The sequence below is a fragment of the Acanthaster planci genome, linkage group LG06 (genome assembly GCF_054643075.1).
Source record: "Acanthaster planci isolate LZ-2023a linkage group LG06, COTS_SCS, whole genome shotgun sequence".
In the NCBI taxonomy this organism is placed as follows: Eukaryota; Metazoa; Echinodermata; class Asteroidea; order Valvatida; family Acanthasteridae; genus Acanthaster; species Acanthaster planci.
Genome location: NC_141782.1, coordinates 10,759,670 through 10,780,929, shown reverse-complemented (window position 1 = coordinate 10,780,929; position 21,260 = coordinate 10,759,670). Strand labels below are relative to the sequence as shown.

The window sequence follows — 21,260 nt, the reverse complement described above, 5'->3', positions numbered from 1 at the left end:
CCTTTTAAGGTGCTGAAGTGATATGTATGTGTATATAAATTGGACTGAGATTAATCTCTCAGGATAACAAGCATTCAGTAATTGCCGTCCCTTTGTTTCAATGGCCAGGGAGTAACGGCCCGCAGAAGTTCTGTTTGGAGAAAGTCGGCAAGGAGACTTGGCTTCCTCGCAGCCACACATGGTAGGGATAAGATGGAAATGCAACATTACCCTGGCCAGCCCTCTGTGTCCTGAGGTTCAGTTTCACACCCACTCGGGAAATGTCAAACCCAAGAATCAATCCTAAGACCTAATCAAACCCTTGCTGTCCCCTGCATTCAAGAAACCAAAATGTCTTGCAGAGATCTAGTCTCGTTGTGTTCCTACAATTTGTTCTATTCTCTGTTTCTGTGTAGTTGTATGTTTAGCGATCTCTTGGAAACTAGGGACTTTTTCTTAACCATTTGTCAACTTTATTTGTCCATGACAGACTTGTTCTAGGTGGGGTAATATTGTTTGGCTGAAAATACAGAGTTAAAAAAAAAAAGTACAAGAACCGGAGTTCTTTAAAAAAGTTGGACTTTACAAATGCTAGCCCTTAGTGGTTGTTTGTGGAAGATTTGGGCAACAATTCTTATTGCATCTGCTGTGGTCAATGGGCCATTTGAGGGCTCCACACACGCTGAACTTCCTGAGACTTGTTCAAGTGCCTATTTGTGTACAAACTCAACAGGAATTACTCAAGCGTGGAAACGAGTATAGGCATGACCTGATACTGGGATGCATTAGAACGTTTCCCCTCGTTACGGACACAAGAAATCCCAGCTTGTAAAGCGCTGTCACATGTGGCATGAAGTCTTCCAAACTTTCACCCCTGCCTCTCTTTTAACCTATCACACAGCTTCAACCGGCTGGATCTGCCACCGTACAAGAGCTACGAACAACTCCTAGAGAAGCTTCAGTTTGCCATCGAAGAAACAGAAGGATTTGGCCAAGAATAAGTGCCCTCCCTACCATGCACCTTCTCCAATCAGGTCGTCAATATGTAACGATAGATAGAGGCACTGATGTCAATCAGAATTGACAGGTCACGTTCACATTGGTTGTCACCTGACGGACCTGTGACCCCTCCCCTTTCTTTTCAGATTCGATATTACTTACTGTCTCTAGTCGTTTTGATTTCGGTGATGTCAAATGAATTTTCACGTTTTCAGCACGAGACTTGTGAAGACGTTAAACGCTCGGTAACTTTTCATGATATCATATTTCCCTCTTAAGTCTGCGAGACATAGACCAAAAGATGATTTCTTTCCAATTTAGGAATTTTTAGCTCAGCCTACGTTCATGCTAAGCACACAGTTTTCTGTGAGCAGAGCCTCTGTTGATTTCTGAGAGACCAGGGAAATGAATGAGCGAAACTACGAACGTGCCAGTATCACAGTTAAGATTGGCTTGATGTAACAATGGAAAATGCACATGTATGAGAAAGCATTAGCCTTTCTAGACCATAAGATACGTTTAAAGCTAACACAATGTTTTTCTGCTGTAATTAGCTTAATTTTGTCTCTGCCAACCGTTAAGTTGCACGACGAAAGTGGCTTTTTTTGTGTGTGCTCTCTCCTCAATCAAGAAGTTTCTCTTGCAGCTTTAATGTGAGATTTGTGTCACCTGTCATAGTCCCAAAACAATTGGGAGCAGTCTGTGTCTTTGCAGGCTGTGACGTTAATTTGTCGTAGTGGATTGTTGAATGTAGTCAATAGTGCACCTTTTACTGTCACCGATGTCTCGTTTGGAAATCTTTGTTCTTTCTGTGAGACCCACTGTAAGATTCATTTTGTGAGCACCCACACTTGTGAATGGAATCTGCCAATGGCTCTTTAACCTAGTTGTGTTGGCATTTATCCTCCGACACACTGAATGTAGGCCTAGAATTCTGTCTTTTAATGTTGAAGCCTTTGTCCCAGTTCAAGTAAAGATTAGCCAGTCCGTCAACAGCCGTGCGTGTTACCTGCACCATAAAGTTGTTGCCTTTTCTCGCCTGCCTCTGACTTACTGACCGCTCCCCTCCGTTTCCAGAGTAGGCCAACATGTTGACAAGAAACACTAACTGGTTCGTAAAGTGAATCCAAATTGTAATGATGAAATGCGATACGCAGGTTTATTTCTTTCTTGTGTGTGATTTGTCGAGAATTTTTTGGGGACGTGATAAGCTTTTTCCTTTAACAGAAAAAAAATGGATTTTCTGGAATCGGCTTGTTAAACAAGAATTGCGGTGTAAAAAAAAATTTGTACCGGGGCTGTTCTGTTGAGGAGTGATCCATGAGATCAATCTTTCCCCCTCCCCACCCGGTCCAACCGGGAGTCCTGGAAAATTTGAAGTTGATGCATTTTGGACCGCACTGTTGAACCACTGTCTCCTTATTTATGGTGTAGTGTTGGAGTCAAGGGGCTTAGGTGAAGTTTTTTCTTTGTCTTTTTTTTTTTGGCATTTTGTATGATGAACTCCGCATGCCCAGATTTTGTAAATATCTATTTCAACATTTTAATTCCTTGAGGTTTGTTTGACTCTTCTGCATGGGACTAGAAAGGGAACTCAAAGGGGCAATATCCGGTTAGCTGAAAATCAGGCTATAAGGGTTTTTGGCACCGAGAAAAGGAAACAAGGCACACCAACCGTGCAACTCGGAAAAGATGAGAGCTCAGTGGTTGAATGGAAGTCCTGAGGTTTTGAGATTTCACCAAAAAGATTTAGAAAAGTTTTTTTGTAATGTATTTTATGCATTTGGAAATAGTTTATTTTAAATCTCTGCACTTTTACAGAAGTCCGAGTCGGCTGTTGGAATTGTCTCCGGAGTGTGATGAAAGTGATGAAAATAGCTAAGCGGCCCACCCCCATCCTCAATATCTGCCCCACCCACCCTCTGTCAGTAATGTTCAGTAGGTTAGGTACCTCCGTGTTTAATCAAGTGTTTTTCCCTGTTTTATGTAAGCCTCCAGGTACCATCCGGTATTCATTGTATTTACTCTTGACTGTAAACCTTCAAATCATGACCTGCAATTCTATCTAGTTGGCTCCAATGCCGCTGGGCAATGTTAACTTTCACACCGTATATTAGACTTGTCTCTTTGTGATTTTATTCTCAGCTTCAGATGTAAATAACCATAGAATATAAACTATTTTACTGAGTTGCTACTTCACATACCCAGTTATTTAAAATTGCCCTCAGCAAAATTAGGGGGGAAAATCAGAAAAGGTGTATGCCGTGTTGCCCAAGATACATTAGGCTTCATTTTTGATGGACAGCAGTGTTTTGGTTTGTCAGTAATTCTGTTTCACCATTTAGTAATATCACTTGACAATTCTGTTCATTTTTTATCCTGAAGCAGAAATATGACCGTTTTCCCAAAGCCAAGCTGATGGTCACCACATTTCTTGGCACTGGAAAATTGTGGTGACCTTTTTTTTGTGATAAGCAATTATCTTTTCTGTCTGATCCTCTTCCTTTCCTGCTTTCTCAAGAGGGTCATATTTTCAAGCCAACTCCTTCTGTCCCCTGACAGCCCATGTCCACGGACGAGTAGTGATAGAAACCCTGCAACAGAAAAGGGTATGCCTCGCGACATCTGCATGCACTTGCAAGATGGAAACGTGTCCTGTGTGCAAATCATTATGTTAATGACATCACCACAGTAACAGTAGCACCTCAGAAGAATCCAAGGCATGATGGGAAGCACTCAACCCAGCTAGCCAGTCTAGCCATCATACCCAAGACCACTGATAAGTTGGAATGGACAGTCCCATTACGGTATGGAGAAATTGCTCAAGTCCCTAGTAGTTTGTCACCCTACCGTTTAATTTGTTCGCTCTCAGTATAAACAGTCCCTTAGGAAGCCACGGTGGTCTGTGTTCTTACCAAGGGGCTTCTTTTACAGCTTACATGTGTAAATGGGCTCTCAAAAGGTTTGTGACCATCAGTCGATGTTGATTTGTCTGTAGAGTGAATATGGGAGCTTTTTAGCTAGTGGAGGTGTGCATTATGAGGCCTTCTGACACAGAAACCCGGCAGTGAATCATCCACCTTTTGTCCACTGTCTTGACAGAATCCCATCTGCCAAACTCACCTAAACTTGATATTTTTGTAAGAACTTCATGTGAAAATAAGGGGTTGACTATAATAAGACTGGTGTGGATATTCTGGTGGATTCTTTGTGGGTTAAAAAAACAGCAGTCAGTGCCATGTGTACATAATTAAGGAGTCATTTCTCCACTTGTATAAAAATGAAAACATTTTAGCATGCAGTTTAATGGTGAAAATCCGAAAAGAAACTTCACGGAATGCACGCGTAATTTTTTTAATGTATATAATTTTTCTTTCATTAAAAGCAACGATGAAATGTGAGGAATCTCTCAGTATGACAATATTTGATCTTAGACAGAAATGCATAGGAGGCATTTGTTTTGAGTGGATTGTTCTGTATCAGTGAATATTCATCATTCAGAACTTGCTACAGTATTTGATTGGTGGTGGGCTTAGAGCTCATTATGTAAATTTTATATGCATATGTATTGATAAGATGTAACTATTTAATTTTATCCTTTGCTGTTGAATGACCACCTGATGTCATGCAAAATGTATGATAGCAGGTTGCATCCCTTTTCATGTGTAAATGTTGTGAAAAAAATAAGCAAAACACAAATGCGAAAAAAAGGGCTATATTTACACAGAAAAGAGTGAAATTTGAACTGATTTTGTTTGAAAGTCTAGGTTGTGTAATATAGTTGAAATAAATGATTTTTTTTTATGTCCGTAATCTCAGAAATCCAGTTTCTGGCTGTGTCAAGTTTGCTAAGAGCCGTGTTTGTGGGGAGTGTTCATTTTGTTAGTAGCCATGCAACTGTTATGCGCGTATTTCATTGTAGTTCATGATCCAGCAAAGCGCGTACCCACCAAAGAAGCCTCCATTGCTAGGAAAACTGTGCCCTCTCTTGGTCCCACCAGGGGGCAGATGGCATGTGTAAGAGAACAGGCTGTGCCCTCTACCCTTCGTCACTCCCCCAAAACCCCCAACCAGTTTCCTTAGTCTATGCATGCTCCACAGGAATTCACTGCCCCACCCCCAACAGCAACATCTCTGACAGGTTCGCTGCATGCCCTTCTGAAAGGAAAGGAACCATATTTGGAAAAGAAAAATCACAGCCAAGAGTTAGTGCATTCAAAAAATATATATTTTTTACTCTAAAGCCATGAAAAAAAAATAGAAAATGGGGTTCTACTAAGGAATTAAAATACACAATACAATTAATGTAATGTACCAATTTAATGTACCAGTGTAAAGGGGGGCATGTGGCCAAGTGGTTGGGGTTTGTGGCTTCCAATCATAGGATTGGAGGTTCGAATCCAGCTGGTGGCAGTATGTTGTGGCCCTTGGCAAGCCTCTTCACCCCTGCTTGCCTCTCTCCACCCAGGAGTATAAATGGGTACCAACATTAGCTGAGGAAGCAACCTGCCATGGACTGGCATCCCATCCAGGGGTGGGAAATAGAAATATTCTCAGTCGTTTCATGCCAAGGAAACTGGAGATAAACATCGGCCTGATGAGCCAATTTGGCTCGAGATAGACTTGCTTTTACCAATGTAATGTATGATTCTTCACAAGTACACTAAAGTCACCCCTTTAATATTATACATGTACATGTATTTACATACGACTGCTTCAAGATTTCCAGTGACCTTTTCCAGGAGGAAATCTTTGAGATGTGGCACGTTATTGGGTATATGTTAAGAGAAATTCAAACACACCACTTAAAGAGTACCCCTAACAAGTGTAATCATCTTTCTGAAACATTTCATTGCTCTTTTTTTCTATTTTATCTTGATTCATCAAATTTTACTTTTTGGATACAAATGCTTCTCCTGCCCAAAACCCACCGGCTTTTCTGGACGTCATTTTATTTCAAACGGGCAACAAGTGCGTCAGTCCTTGGGTTCAACCCACATCTTCTTACACATCTTCCATCACATGATAGTTTGGACTGGGAGAGAAATGATGTGACCCATCTATTGTATGCAGGACTTTGTTTTGGAAGACTGCAAGTATGCACTTCGATTCCTATCCAGGTTGCACCCTTAATGCAAAAAGCTTGGTATGGTTGCAAACACGTGGGCGGAAGAATCATTCATACTGGGCAGAAAATACTTTCAAAGAAAAAGTGAGGGAGTGAAAAATTAGTAGCAATGACAAAATTAACAAAACTACCCATTTATCACTAATAAAAACACTTCTCTTGAATGAGATGCAGTACCGTGTTAACATTATAAACATTAAAAGTCAAAATATTTTAGTATTATACACATAATCTGCCTACGGTATACTCAAGCATGAAATGGTTCAAACATTACAGCCTGGTTCCCTGTCCTTACACTTCTGATGAAATGAAGGTCTGGCACATCTAACTTTTAGCCTCCTTAGTTACATGACCAATCCAAGAGGAATTCCTATTACTTCAGCTGTGTTCGTTTTACACGGATCAGGATCAAGATCAGTGATCTGTTGGTGGTGTACAGACACCAAAACTCGCGTAATGAATGGTGGGAACCAGTGTAAGGATCACTGATCCAGATCTGTGTAAAACAAACAGGCCCAAAGAAGATAAGTTCGGCTAACCTGCATTTGGGCTCTCCATGCGTAATGCTCTAATTTGCTGTTGTATAAACCAACCGAGTCATCAGAAATTCTTACTATTCTATTAAGAGAAATACATGTATTTACAGTTGTACCAAGCCATTTTTTTCTTTTCTGGCAGAATGAAAAGAGAAGGTACCAGAAAACGTCTGGTAGTAACAAGATAGAAAACTATTTGCTGGATACCAAATTTAGATATGGCAAAATTTACTTTCTGTGAAATGACAACATTTTCATTAATGTGAAGATACATATAATCTACGTCTCAGCCATCTGTTTGCATTTCATGCACAAACCCAGCCAAACTTCCATACTGTGCTGTCAACTGCATGCCAGACAGGGAATATGACGCGCTCCCAATTTTGGCAGGAAAGAAATGAAGTCCACTTCGGCTACAGAAGAATTTAAATCTGTTTTACCGGGCAAACAAGGACTTTGGCGACAAAATTACCTAGCTAAAGTTAAACTCACTACAACTAATGACGACACATCACAATTTTTTTTTAATACACTGGTTTACATTGTCATTTTATGACTGGAGTGAACATGGCAAGGTTTCATGACGTACCAAGACATGGTATAAAGGTTCAGGTATTAACAATGCAAGAATTCAAAGTTTGACAATCTACAAAGGCAGAACTACATGTACATGTAGAAATGCTGTCGGTAACTGGGTGCTGTACTACAAACCAGGGATAGCCAGGCTGCCAAACTATGGACTGGGTGTAGCTGGCTGCTGACTCGTGGACTGGGTGTAAAAGCTAGAAGCTGCTGGCCCATGGGCTGGGTGTAAAAGCTAGTAGCTGCTGGCCCATGGGCTGGGTGTAAAAGCTAGAAGCTGCTGGCCCATGGGCTGGGTGTAAAAGTTAGTAGCTGCTGGCCCATGGGCTGGGTGTAAAAGCTAGAAGCTGCTGGCCCATGGGCTGGGTGTAAAAGCTAGAAGCTGCTGGCCCATGGGCTGGGTGTAAAAGCTAGAAGCTGCTGGCCCATGGGCTGGGTGTAAAAGCTAGAAGCTGCTGGCCCATGGGCTGGGTGTAAAAGCTAGAAGCTGCTGGCCCATGGGCTGGGTGTAAAAGCTAGAAGCTGCTGGCCCATGGGCAGGTTGCTGATCTATGGCTGTTGTCTGGCTCCTGGTCCACGTGCTGCAGGCAAGTACGTAGGTTGCCATGCCATTAATCCTCTCAAGATGGGAACTGGGTGATCCAAAGGGCATAGTGATCCCCATATATACCGGTACTTTTGCCAAAAGAAAGGACCACATAAGGCCAACTTTGATGCTCTATCAATAGGATAACTAAACAAAGAAATTCAGTGAAAAAGGAAATGAAACAAGAGTGAGACTATTCAGTGGCTTTTCTCATAATCTCTTCATGCTTGTCACAGTAAATTTACACCCATGGAGGCTGCTGGCCCATGGGCTGGGTGTAACCTGGCTGCTGGCCCATGGGCTGGGTGTAAGCTGGCTGCTGGCCCATGGAATGAGTGTAGGCTGGCTGCTGGCCCATGGAATGAGTGTAGGCTGGCTGCTGGCCCATGGGCTGGGCATACCCTGGCTGCTGCACTACAGGCTGGCCTACTGGTTGCTGGATTCCTCCCAGATGACTTGTTCGTTGTTGGCCCCCACCAACCACAGGATCTCCAACCGCAGCATCTGTAATGGAACAGGCAGTAACTGCGTCTACATTATACGAATTTATATTCTGCCCAACAAAATTTCTAAAACTACACAAAAACTATAATATATTCAACATTTCTGACTTGAAATTTTTTTTTTGTGAAAGGCAACCTTTTCCCTGACTTTTTAAAAGGGCTTGATAAGATTGGTGCATACCATACGACGGTGGCATATCCACTGTCCTAGCTTGGGCAGCATTGTCTTGAGCAATCAGTGCCAGGACATGAGTGATAACGCTTTCCATGCCCTGTAGTTGTGCGTTGGCATTCCAGTAGGTGGCCTTGATTCCATTGACCTTGCCACCAAAGTCCTCCACCTTGATGGCTCGATGGATCTAGTGAAGGAGAAACAGTCCAAGTCATGTTCTTAACAGAGTGAGTGTTCTTTTCTTGCAGAGAGCAATCACCTTCAAAATGCAAAGAACGCTGAATTAAGAGTCGCTTTGTCGTCATTTCCACTAGGCTTACAGATTCGGACACGTAACTCTCAGAGTTACAAGTCTGTACCCATTCTGCTGAAAATTGGTTGCATGCATTAGTCAGTTGCATGCAGCTATTGAGTACGTGAAACCAGCGTGTGCACACAATGCACTGGCTCTCATATCATGGCGTCAGTTTTAAATTTCTTTTTGGTGAGAGATTAATGGAATGCAAATAGGCTCATTGAGTACCAGTCAAAACTAACCAAGGTTTAACGATGGAATTTTGCTGAATTTTGCTGATTACCTAAGCCTAAAGAACCACTTATAAAAGCTACAAACAATAATGGAGAAAAAAAAATCAAAAAGAGTCATTTGATAAATTTGGAGTCCAAATTGTGACATTTTTGTGTCCCTGTTACACCTGACCTGTGTAATTTGACATGGAAATATTACTGAAATGGATTTCAAACTATTTCTATTAGTTTGGTAGGTAATTTGCATCAATTCATCACTCGTGAAAATTAGAGAATTGTTCTAAACTGACAAAATCATGTGTCATAATAACAGGGACACAAAAAAAGTGGACCCCTAATGCATGGAATGTCCCAAAACTAAAACTGTTGCCATGGCTACAGCCACATTTGGGTGCTTCCACTTCACATCTGGTTACCATCCACCCAAACCCCAAAGCCTAACTAGTTTAAACAGTACACAACATTTCACAACACGAACTGTTGGCAAATTCTTCAGTCCATCTAGGTCCTGACTACCGTGCAGACTGAGGAGACGTTGGAGTGGGGAAGCAGTATTTGGAGTTCCATTTTGGAACACTGTTCCTGAGTGGTATCAGCACTCTGTATTTCCTAAATGCAAGTTATGCCCCGAGGGACGCCACCGCTCCAGAACTTTGCCAAGATATAAGCTCCGAGCGTGAACAGGAGAGGGCTTGTTTTTCTAAATACACGTAGCAAGGCGAGTCCTTTGTTGAGAACTCGCCTCATGTGTGTACACAGCTTCATGGCCATTTGGCTCAAGGTGTGCCGACCACATGCCACCAATTTCTATTTGGATGCTTAGTCTTTGCATGTGCGCCAAGCGAATGCATGAGTCCACTTAATAAACTTCCTAGTAGCCCGTGTATTCTTTGCCGGTGATGACGCACTGAAACTCCAGTTGGAATCACTGTGAGCATTTCTGTCGGGGTGAATTTTCATGCCACTCGGACACAGCGTGACACAGCACCCCAGTTAATGCTGCACTGCACTCTGGCCTGTAGCTGAGCACAGTATCAATGATAAAACTCTGATCAGCTCTCTCTCTCTGGCATGCGACAGATTTCCCAGACCCTCGCCTCTTTGCATACGAATCTACCAGACCCTGTGCCAACTCCGCACAACTCCTCTGCTAACATGTCCATGTAAGAACAGTTCACACTTACTCTGTAACAGGGAAACGCCAATAGACAGCATGGGAGACATATGACGCACGCTATGGCCAGGGAAGGCTCGCAAGCAAACATGTCATCAAACTCAGAGTAGTTTGTGACGGTCACTTTGCCATTCTTGCAGCTGTACGTGATGTTCCAGCCGCAATCAAACACCTCCATGTCGGCACGCTGATAGACATCTTTCAACCAGGAAATGAAGATGCCATCGAAGTCAAACTGATGACGAAACAACATGATTGGCAGGAGCAAGTAACTAAATTTACTGACAGTGGTATAATAAGAGAAGTCGCATAATTGCAAGATCACAGAGAGTTGATAGGGGCACAAATTTGCATGACATCCAAAGGTTTACAGGACAAAAACTGGGCATGCCACCAAAGTACCAAGTCTTCTTTCTACTCGCTTGGCAAATAACTACACGTACAATAATTACTACAGACCAAAAGTTCAAATACAAAAAAGGACAACTTGTGGAGTTATGAACCCACGTGAATTTTCTTGCAACAATTGGGTACAGCAGCATTTTGCCTAGTGCCAATATTGATTATTTTCAGGGTAGTACGCCAACGGCGATAGCGCTTTACTTAAATCCAACTTGATGTATGGAGACGTGGGCCTGTTTGATTGTAAAATCATGCAACTGAAACCAATACTAAGTCAGAAAATGATCTTGTTACCTCAACAGCAAAATTTTGTCCACGTCTCAAGGCATCTGCACCTTGAGCAAGCCATGACATCATCAGCTGGTGGACATGAGGGTGTTTGGTGTTGACAGTCACAGCCAACCTGCCTGTGAAATTCAAAGACACATTAAGGTCTTGATTATACACGTGAGTCGCTCTCACAGGACTGAGGATAGCGGGGCTAAGCATTCCACAGGCCTGGGGCACGAGTGGTCTGTGGGCTGTACTCCACCCAAGCAATGAGGCCTTGCAAGTAGAGTGCTTGCAGGGAAACTCATTTCCACCGGCAAGCAATCCTGTCAGGGCATGTCATTTCTTCAGAGTTGTTGGAGAACAGGCAATGAGCAAAAGCCTATTTTCACAAGTCCACTCCAGTGTTGAAGGACTCTGTAAGTCAATAAATCCCTAAAATTTCAAATCAAAACCAATTTAACCTTGGCCCTCTCAAGATCCCATAAAAAGCCACCCTCTACATGTAGGTTTTGGGGATTTTGCAGTACCTGATACCCCTTGAAAGTGTAAGTATGTAGCAAAATGTGTAGAATGGCTCTACACAGTGGATTTAGGAGAATTTGGGCAGCTCTTCAGGCAAAAAGAACTTACTGCTACATGTAGATGTCACAATATAAGGAAGTGTGGTGTTTGTGTTACTGCAACTCCAAGAGAAGACCAGCAGGGGCCAATTTCATAGAGCTGCTTAAGCACAAAATCTGCTTAAGCGCAAGAAACCTTGCTTAAAAAACAAAGGTTACCAGCTCAAAATATATGTGATTGTCACGTCAACCAAAAGACAGGTGAATATCATTCCAAAACAATATACATCACATGGAGTTTGGGCTGGTAACCTGATTTGTCAAGCAAGGTTTTTTCATGCTTAAGCAAATTTTGTGCTTAAGCAGCTCTATGAAATTGGCCCCTGCTGTTCTTCTCTTGGAGTTGCAGTAACACAAACACCACACTTCCTTATATTGTGACATCTACATGTAGCAGTAAGTTTTTTTTTGCCTGAAGAGCTGCCAAAATTCTCCTAAATCCACCATGTAGAGCCATTCTACACATTTTGCTACATACTTACACTTTCAAGGGGTATCAGGTACTGCAAATTCCCCAAAACCTACATGTAGAGGGTGGCTTTTTATGGGATCTTGAGAGGGCTAAGGTTAAATGAATGTACATAGTTTGCATTGCTGAAATTGTACGAACCCCGAGTCTCGCGGGTAACTTTAGAGCACATCTCGTTTACTGTGCGTTCAATGTCAACCGTGAAGAAAATCGGCCTTTCCAAGAGACGAGACGTAAGCTGCTGTAACTGCACCTCGGTCGATATGACAAGAACACTGCAAAAAACGACATAAAAAGAGCAAGAAAACCTTGAAACCTCAAGGCAAATGGGAGCTGGCCGAAAAAAGAGATCAATGTGTAAGTACAGCAAAAATACAACAAAGCAAAAGGCACTGTACAGCACAGAGCGAACTACAAGACACAATCACACTAGTTATTCAATGCTAAGTCTTTAAATACAAGTATGACAATGAATGGCCAAAATCTGAAAACTGACTAACAAGTAACAGACACTGTCATGCCCCGAATATATCTGTACTTTACCAATGCGACACTCACCCTCCCATGGAGTCCGGAAACATTGATTTGGACCTCTTGGATCGATCACAAACGTTGACCTGCTCCACGTCATGTCGAAAGACTGTACTGCTAGGATTTGGTGTAAAGAACTGAGGTGGGCAGCGTTGGAACTCCTCAAGCAGTGTAATGTAGATGGCATCGCCTGACGGCGTTAAGTCCATGTCTAATCCCGCCATCTTGTTTGGCAAGTGTGTTTGTCTCTAACAAAATCGGTAGGCCTACACAGAAAAAAAGCCAGTTTACTTGTGATAATCAACATTTCCAACAAGATACAGGCAAGATCTGCATTTCTATATGTACTTACATGTAATTCATACAGCAGATAACATGTACACAAGTCTAGGGGTGCAAAGGTGAAACTGAGTATGATACAAATATGATGAAATCGCACCCAACAGGAAAACATTTTCCTGTGCCCATTTTCATTCATTTATAAAATGCATGAAACACCCTGATTAACAGTGATTAAGTACACATCAGCAAATGTACACTTATTATATCTAGGCAAAGTTTGGCAGTCGAATTTATGATTTTAAGAACAAGCAACTGATTATTACAAGTTGAACGAATCCGAGGTTTTACGATACATGTTTACCACCCTCTCAAATTTCTCCTGACGAAAAACGACCCAAACACATAGCCCCCTCTCCTGAACACACTGCACGTAACCTAGCATAACGTTAGAACGTAGAATTAAACTGGATATCTTCTCTCTTTTTTTGGTGTCTATTTATACATTGTAGGCTTATAGAAGATTCCCCTGGTCCCACCTTATTACATGGTCCTACCTAGGCATCAAAAAGCACAAGATGGTTATACCATCGTCCAGTGCGTAGTAATTAAGCCTTTCACAGTACCTCTACCGTACCTAAATATACCGCGTACAATGCATTATGGGTGCGATGCGATGCAATGCGATGCAATACGATGCGATGCGTGCCTCAACGTGCTTCGATATATATATGCCGATGTAACCTCAGCAAGTGGTGACGTCATGTGTTTACAGGAGTGTCAGTGCATATATACTGCACGCAGTGTGCTCCCATTCCTTTATCATATCAAAACGTGGAGTGAAAAGTCGCACTCTCTCGTTTTGATCGAGCGTTGCCAGTTGAGCGGGGAGGTTTCTTGTAAGTTGTAAGTTTTGAACGCTTGCCATCGTCTAGCCCATAATTAATTTTCATTGTCCAGATTGCAGATATTTTAATTTTTATTTTATTGTACATAAACACTCAATATTGTTTGTGGGCCTGTATCCTGTAAACTGTAGACATGATAGAGCATTGCTCTATCATCTGATTGCCATGGCTGCCGTCCAGATTATGTCCGGTAGGCTAAGGAACAAACTGTTTGGAAATGAAACATGCTTTGATATGGCAAGAGATTTAGGATATGTCATGTATGTAGAGGGAGTGGCGTTGTTACGCACCAACTATCACCATGCCGCAGTTTGGCTGGCCCAACTGTTGTTGGCCAATCTCTGTAGAAATTTTCTCAACATTCCCACGAGTTCATACAGCTCACACATGACATAATTCATCTCCATGTAAGTAAGATATCACCTGAATATGGCACTTGGAGCAATTGCAGAATACCCCGCCACTTCACATTTTTCTGCAAGCATGAGTTGCTGATGTACATGTAGGTTACACAAATTCATGTAGAGAAGAGTTCCATCTACGGATGCCAGTAATTATTCCATACTGCGACCTAGCCATCAGAAAGTGAAAACATGTCCAGAAAAGTTCAATTTAATTGAAGGGAAAATACGAATTTGTTTACTTGGAAAACACTTTCAGACCAGAATTTTCAGACTCAGTCTCAATGGGTTTGCTCATGGCCTGTCAAGTGGCATCCCTACATGTATATGGAACTCTTTCCATGACTTTGGCATCTACGCACTGCTGCTGTTGAGCCAGCCCAACTATCGCACCATAGTTGGGATGGTCCCACCTATAGTTGGGCCTAGTGAAATTTCGGTTATTGTTGGGCGTTGTCTGCTGATCTAGTTAATCGCCTTTTCCTTGACATAAGAGCAGTTCGTTGATTCCAAATGAAATCTACATGTGCAACATGCCCACCATTACTTAACCCCTTCGCGCTGGGATGCGGCAAGACCCGCCGCAAAAATTGAGATCCTCAGCCTGCTTTTCAGCTATTATTCTTGGCCCATGCTCGAGCGAACACGGTGAAAGAAGGCAGACCCTGGCTCTTGTATATATGGTAATTGGCCTTTGTGTGTAGCCCAGAAATGAAAAGACCGAATTTGCATCATAATCACCAGTTTCACAATAGTCCCCACTTTGAAAAGAGGCAACAGGAATGTGGAAGCGTGAGTAGAGCCGCATGCCACCGAACAATCAGCCATTTCACCGTGTAATTCAAAGTGTGCAGAGCATGCAGGGCCACCAGCCGAGAATTTACGGCTTGGCAGGTGGCCTTCGTGGCCAAGTGAGGCTGGAATTCTTGGAGTCGCCTTTCAGAAAAAAATTCCTGTTGTCAAGGGGTTAAACATGTTAAATAGTTTTTCACAAGCGTGATTCGTGAATGAGAAAGAAATTAGTAAAGGCAATCGGCTGATGGTTGAATTATTGGCAATTCATGCCATAGCTTAGCACTACTGATCATGCTAAGATGTGGCCCGGCAACATCGCCAGTGGCTCATCGCATGAATGATACATGCTCGCTTGTAGCAGATCAGGTGACCAATTCTCAACTAATAAAAGTCACTGTGATGTACGTACATCTACATGTATGACCATTCAACATGTACCACTTAATATGCTTGATGCATAAGATCACGATATTGTTATTTACATCCCAAGCTGTGAGCACTGAATAAAGTCAACCAAGATGCCTTTGGTCCGTTGTCTGGATTTGACACCTACTGGGCCAGCCATTAATGTCATACTGTTTAAGGAGTTTCTGCAAGTCCGGCCAGATTTCTTCACCGTGGTCAATGGGCCGACACATCAATACTTCAGCCATGACCCCCGTCGCGTCATGAATTGTGACCAGTCCCAAGATAGGGCTGCACTGTTCCCGGAATCCATGGGAAGGTGAGACATTCAGCATCATTCTGACTTTCTCAAAAAATCTCAATGTTCTAGGAACTGCAGAAGCAGCCCAGTGGTCCACTGAATTTCTCAAATATTTCAACTGATGCATCATAGTCTTGATGAAAAGGGCCGCCTGTGAATGTCTGATGTTACTTTAAATGCCAATGATGGCAAAGATACTCAGAAGTCAACTAGATTTTTGACAAGGTCCTTAGCTGTGAGCCTCCATTCTTTTGTTCCCCCCCCCACCACCTGATGGGGTTACGTGTTCCTTTTTCTTAACCCATGACAGTATCCTGAAGGTGTCCACTGAAGGTGAATTGGAGAACCTAACTCAGAAATTTCTTCAGCTGCCTCTCTTCTTCACGGTAGATCTGAAGCGACTGCACAAGTCAGGGAACACTAGGTACATAGACAGAGGTAGGCTGGAAAATTTTCCTTTGAGTCCCTTCCACTTGGACACTGCAGTGTTACAGTGTACATATTAGTTGGTGCATTCCACTCCAGAAGTTGTGATACCAATTTTGATTTCATTGACCATTTCCTGTGATTTTACCCAGAGTTCAAGTCATCTTAACATGGTGTGGGTCAGCTAGACTACCTCCCTCCATTTCGCATGGGGAGAAGGTCACCTGTCCTTCATCTCAGGATCAGTAATTCCCACTACTCCCCCTCAAACCTTGCTGTTTGTATTGGCTGAACTTATCTTCACTAAATAAAGTGCACAAAGCAAGTATTTCATAATCTACATGTATATCTACTTATTGCATTGTGGGAGCAGCCATGTGTGATTTTCCTCATTAACATAAACCAGGTGAAATTCCTCCACAAATCATTCACGGCTAACAGTCCCCACATTCAACGTCAGGAAGACGTCTGGAGACGATGTACATGTAAGGAAGGGGAACTAGTCATTGAGACCGAGCTACATGTATTTACATTTTAGCAACATTCTGGCCATTGTTGTTCTGCGTGCAGGTGAGGCTGTCGTTATTGTGAACTCCCAGCATCCCTACTTCCAAGATCATTACAAAGGACTGCTAACTGAAGCCATGGAGCTGATGAGAGAGGGCAAAAGATTTGCAGTAGAGGTGAGGATGTGTGCTTCTCACCCCAAAATTGTTTCACCCTGAAATGAAAGGAAAAAAGGAGGAAAAGCTCTTAAGTTCTTTCACTAGTGTCTGAATATAATTATGAATGAACACCAAACACATAAGGTGTTGATGTCAGTAATACCATACGCTTAAATCTCTTCCCTCATGAGCATATTCACCTGTGTTCCAGTTTGTCACAAAGTGTTCCTTCTGTATGCTTTTTCACTGCAATTAGCTGGACTTCAATGGGGTCCTTGAGGATTGGCTGCGGGACTTCTATGCCCAAATGGGCCGGGAGGGTTCCTTCAACACTGTCTACCGCTGCAAGCTGGGCCGAGTCGTGATCACCAATCATGGCCAGTACTCCCAGATGTTCTCCTGCAACAACTGCCCGGAGGTGGTGTACTGGTGGACTTTCTGTTTTCCTTGCTGCTTGCTGGCTTGCCCAATCTATGTGGTGAGTGCATTGGCAGATTGCAGGGGAGGCGATGGGACAACTTTTATTATTGTAATGTGCAATAAAGAGGTTATGTTCGGGGTAGTTATTCATTTCCCTTTTCAAAATTGGCCTCTCAAATTTAGCCTCGCTCTTTCTAAAAGGCTATGTTTCATGCGTACAAACGTGATTCCATTTTAGAAGAGCCTTTTCATGCAATTAGTCTGCGGTCTGTTGGAATTGACTCAGGCAGCTGCCAAGAGTGTGATGTTTACATATTTAAAAAGAAAAGGGTTGAAATCCATTTTACAAATTTGGCCAATACATTGAAACAGAATCCAAATTATTTTCTTTTTAAATGAATTTTTAATTTTATTGTCAGTTTCCCATATTTCTTCAGCATCACATAGCCGTCTAAAGAAAAGAGAAATAACATTGTTGGAAGAGCCTTTTCGGACAGCGACTGACAGGTTTATTGTTCCGTGCACATAACATAGATGTATCCCTTGAGTGTCTCAAAGCATCTATCAGAGTTCAGCCTCAGGTCACAGGTCTTTGAAGATATCTCTGGTTTGTGACAGGTTTGTCATCAGGCAGTTGTGATGATGCTTATATTGTCACACATTGAATGAGTTGATGCCAGGCCGATAATGTACATTGTTTGTGAATTAGGTAAACACCAAGGTAGGCTGCAACTGCCTTCTTGAATTGTTTGCTAATTGCTGAATTGCATTAAAGCTGTGGTAAATGTTTATCATATTAAATGCACATTCCCACCCCATAAATTTGGCCACATGTCCCAAGAGATTGCGATACAACAATGGATTACCGTGCATTTGTCTTGTGGGCAGCTTCAACGCAAGCTTCGTGTGACAGACCTAGGGGGACGGATCCGAGGTGTGCAAGCCACCACCTTCACCTCATGCCTCAGCAGGAGGGAGATGGAGAGAGCCTTCACGGCAGCTGCCACTCTGCTGCTGCAGCAGCACCTGAATCAACAAGGTACTGAAGCAAATCCTGGGTAATATTATAGCTGTCCAACTGTAGTGGGAACCGATTCCGGATAGCCACTGTCCAACTTCAGGAAAAGAGTTCATGTAGATCTAGCCACTGTCCTGTCCAACTTGGAAACAGATCCCCAGGGAACTGAAGTTCAACTTGGAAACTGATCCCCAGGGATTTGAAGTTCAACTTGGAAACAGATCCCCAGGGAACTGAAGTTCAACTTGGAAACAGATCCCCAGGGATTTGAAGTTCAACTTGGAAACAGATCCACAGGGAACTGACGTTCAACTTGGAAACAGATCCCCAGGGATTTGAAGTTCAACTTGGAAACAGATCCACAGGGAACTGAAGTTCAACTTGGAAACAGAGCCCTTGATAGATAATTTTTTCCAACAGAACAAATCCTACACAGCTGCTGTCCATCTTTGGATTGGATCCGATCATATGTGACTCGGCAAGAGATCCCAGAGTCATTTCTAAACAAATCAAAGAGATGACCCCTTTTCCCCTTCCGGAACACATTTTTAGGCAACCTCTTGAAGACGTCCCTGACATTGTTTATCCCGCCTCAGAAACAAATCCCAGGTGACCTTTCTTTTTGATGTATGTCAATCTTTGACAGGGACAGTTACTCAACCCCCGCCGCCTAGCCATCCTCCCTCCTATGCCACCAGCCAACAAGTCCAGCGTGGGCAGCAAGGACCCTATGAGTTGCCAACACCAATCGTCTACGGCAACCCAGCACCACCAGATGTCTAGATGTCTGCTTCAGCCCTACCCAGTGACCTGTTCCGATTGGACTTGTCCAACTCAGGATTGAGTACCACACCATCAGAACGAGGTTTTCCCGCCTACAGGAGGCAACATTCTGTCTGTACTTGTAGGGATCTTTTCAAAATATACACAAGTTGGATTGTGAAACAAAGTAAAATAAATTGTCACTTAGCCATTTAAAAACAGCAGCCGCTTGCAGCATGTATTTTTTTACTTACATTTTTTTATTTTAATACCAGCATGTTATCAAAGTAGCACATCAAGCAGATAATAATTACTCTAGGTACATGTACCTTTCCATGGGGGAGGATGTGTTTTTGTTTGCTTAGGGGCAGTGTAGTTTTGTATTTTATCTTTTTTTTTTTGAAGGGAAGAGGAGATTTTTTTAAAGTCCAGCCAGTAAAACATTGGTCATTTTGGTATTCACTTCTGACATTTGGCCACATTTGTCATTAATCCAGTGGCTTTGCATATTATCTCTTCCAAAAAGTTGGAAACTGCTTTGCAGGCAAAATTCATTTGGTTATGTTTGTTGGCCAATTCTCGCAAATCCTGATTCAAACGATAAACATTCTTCTCATGCTACATAAATTATATTCATGATGATTTATAAGGAACAGAACTCATGCATGACCTACCTGTACATAAGTCAAATACAAAGCCTCCAGGTAGCCTTGTAAATACATGTATATTTCTGTATGCTTTGATAGTTAATTTGAGTTTCCAACCAAAAGTCTGTCATGTGTCCAGGTTTTTAGAGTCAGAGATCACCAAATTTGTCTAATTCTCAGTATGAAATACTTCCTCCCCTCTCCTTTCTTCTCTTAAGGGGGAAGGGAAGGAATTGTGCATACCAGTTCTAAAATGGGGTAATCTTTGAGAAGCATGTTGTATAGAGGGCTTTTTGCATTTCTGTCCATCAGCAATTTTCAAGCAAAACACAGCACTGTGTGCTGCAAACAGAGGTTGCCTTGGAGAGGCCAATTTCGAAGTTCAAGTGACAAAAACAGTGTCAATATGTGGATATTCATGAGCTTTATGAGTTTCAAACCACAGGAGTAGCACCATGCCACCTCACAAAAAACATCTTTACAATCAGTATTAATACTCAAAAGTCCAAGCAAACAGTGGGAACAGTTCAAGTTCCTCACCTGTTGTGGGCAAATCAAATTTCCAAACCATTTCCCAAGATGCACTGCGAAAGACAGCCACTTCATGTCAACCTCTTGATAGCCCACTGCATTGTTTAATACCCATATCATAATTGGAGGTCAAAGAAAACTCAAAACTGTGGGTGGAAATACAAGCTCTCTCACCCTAGTCCTGTGCAGTTAATTCCAACAAACTGGATATTTTATTAAAACGTTTATATAAGGGAGATATATTTTTCCTTAGAAATTTGGGATATGCATAGGCATTACTTAATTAACTCTCTCAAATCATGTACAGTAAAGAGCACTTCTAAGGAAAACACGTTTTCTCTGATGTTATCTGTTCAAATAAATATGGAAGCATCCAAATCGAACGCAGTGTCATTTGTCTTCAGAGCTCAACTATAACAAACTGAAAAGGGATTTTTTTCTGTTCATGCCTAGATGCAAGTTCTGGAACTACACCTCCCCCCCGTTAAGTAATGGATGTACATGTACATTTTAGGCAAAACATGACATCAGTGAGGAGCCTTTTTAATTGACAGGAAGGCGATTTGTTTTGTCTATTTCATTTTTTTGGGAAAGCTCTACAAATTGCCCTAGTAAATGTTGCCTCACCCCTCAGACTGGCCGTAAAAAGTTAAATGAAAAAAATCCCATCATTTTTACCCTCCCGATAGCGTTTTTTTTTTCAAAGTTAAGTGCAAAGGAACATGAACGAGCTCTCGTTGTAAATGCACCCCAAAATAGGAAAATAATTTGCTAACGGACTTGTTGAGATTGAATAATGTGTTTAGTGGAATTTATTAACTTTGAAGAGCTAATATATTAATGGGAGATTTCGGTCAAATGTTCAAGTAAGCCAAATTGAGGAGCACTCTTCAGGTGATCAACTGAATTTGTGCCTAATTTCTTGACGCCATCGTTTTTAACTTCAGACTAAATTTCATGACATTGAAATTGTTCACAGCGGTTCGACAGCATGCATTATGAAGGCAATGAATGAATTTGAAGTATGGCGACACTGCATGGGGAAAGGCAGTGGAAACGTTGAAGTGCGCCACGCTATTAGGCAAATTGATGCTTCCGGCCTAGCCGATGTGTTCAAATTGACATTCATATCATTCATAATGCGTGGTTGGAATGAAAGGGTTTTAAATTTGGGATTCAGAGCTAAAATGATCTTTTTTATTGTGGTGTCTGTGAGTGAG

The 21,260-nt window shown here is 42.2% G+C and overlaps 3 protein-coding genes across 9 annotated transcripts in view; 2 read left to right on the top strand and 1 right to left on the bottom strand.

The window, feature by feature from the left end:
- The window catches only part of LOC110987831 (E3 ubiquitin-protein ligase Su(dx)-like), a 29,898-nt gene extending 25,098 nt beyond the window's left edge, over positions 1 to 4,800 (top strand). For both annotated transcript variants that reach the window (XM_022250938.2, XM_022250939.2), the window contains exons 21-22: positions 109 to 181; positions 881 to 4,800. In XM_022250938.2, the coding sequence (XP_022106630.1) occupies positions 109 to 181; positions 881 to 980 (173 nt within the window). In that variant the 3' untranslated portion in view covers positions 981 to 4,800. The remainder of the gene's footprint in view (positions 1 to 108; positions 182 to 880) is intronic.
- Positions 4,801 to 5,188: 388 nt separating this feature from the next.
- LOC110987853 (uncharacterized) lies at positions 5,189 to 13,480 on the bottom strand. 4 transcript variants are annotated; one of them, XM_087137912.1, is made up of 7 exons: positions 13,399 to 13,480; positions 12,510 to 12,748; positions 12,093 to 12,226; positions 10,884 to 10,996; positions 10,198 to 10,422; positions 8,495 to 8,672; positions 5,189 to 8,314 (listed from the first exon to the last, which is right to left on the bottom strand). In XM_087137912.1, the coding sequence occupies exons 2-7, from the start codon at positions 12,704 to 12,706 to the stop codon at positions 8,052 to 8,054; spliced, it is 1,110 nt and encodes a 369-aa protein (XP_086994038.1). In that variant the 5' UTR covers positions 12,707 to 12,748; positions 13,399 to 13,480; the 3' UTR covers positions 5,189 to 8,051. The 4 variants fall into 4 exon arrangements, with proteins under 4 accessions (XP_086994038.1, XP_086994036.1, XP_086994039.1 ...); XM_087137910.1 differs by having other exon boundaries at positions 13,319 to 13,471; XM_087137913.1 differs by having other exon boundaries at positions 5,189 to 8,299; positions 13,319 to 13,471.
- Positions 13,481 to 13,510: 30 nt separating this feature from the next.
- Positions 13,511 to 20,423, top strand: LOC110987848 (uncharacterized). Of its 3 annotated transcripts, none has more exons than XM_022250959.2 (7): positions 13,511 to 13,660; positions 15,356 to 15,589; positions 15,882 to 16,009; positions 16,568 to 16,680; positions 16,919 to 17,140; positions 17,971 to 18,121; positions 18,747 to 20,423. In XM_022250959.2, the coding sequence occupies exons 2-7, from the start codon at positions 15,384 to 15,386 to the stop codon at positions 18,881 to 18,883; spliced, it is 957 nt and encodes a 318-aa protein (XP_022106651.2). In that variant the 5' UTR covers positions 13,511 to 13,660; positions 15,356 to 15,383; the 3' UTR covers positions 18,884 to 20,423. The 3 variants fall into 3 exon arrangements, with proteins under 3 accessions (XP_022106651.2, XP_086994549.1, XP_022106652.2); XM_022250960.2 differs by having other exon boundaries at positions 13,512 to 13,667; XM_087138423.1 differs by lacking the exon at positions 17,971 to 18,121.
- The last annotated feature ends 837 nt before the right edge of the window (positions 20,424 to 21,260 follow it).

Coding starts and splice junctions, on each gene's coding strand:
- LOC110987848 (XM_022250959.2), top strand. CDS start 15,384: ATGCCTTTGGTCCGTTGTCTGGATTTGACACCTACTGGGCCAGCCATT. Junction 16,010..16,567: donor CACTAGGTACATAGACAGAG/GTAGGCTGGAAA, acceptor TTCTGCGTGCAG/GTGAGGCTGTCGTTATTGTG. Junction 17,141..17,970: donor TGGCTTGCCCAATCTATGTG/GTGAGTGCATTG, acceptor TCTTGTGGGCAG/CTTCAACGCAAGCTTCGTGT.
- LOC110987853 (XM_087137912.1), bottom strand. CDS start 12,706: ATGGCGGGATTAGACATGGACTTAACGCCGTCAGGCGATGCCATCTAC. Junction 8,673..10,197: donor TGGCGTTTCCCTGTTACAGA/GTAAGTGTGAAC, acceptor CTCCTTCACTAG/ATCCATCGAGCCATCAAGGT. Junction 8,315..8,494: donor GGATATGCCACCGTCGTATG/GTATGCACCAAT, acceptor GTTCCATTACAG/ATGCTGCGGTTGGAGATCCT.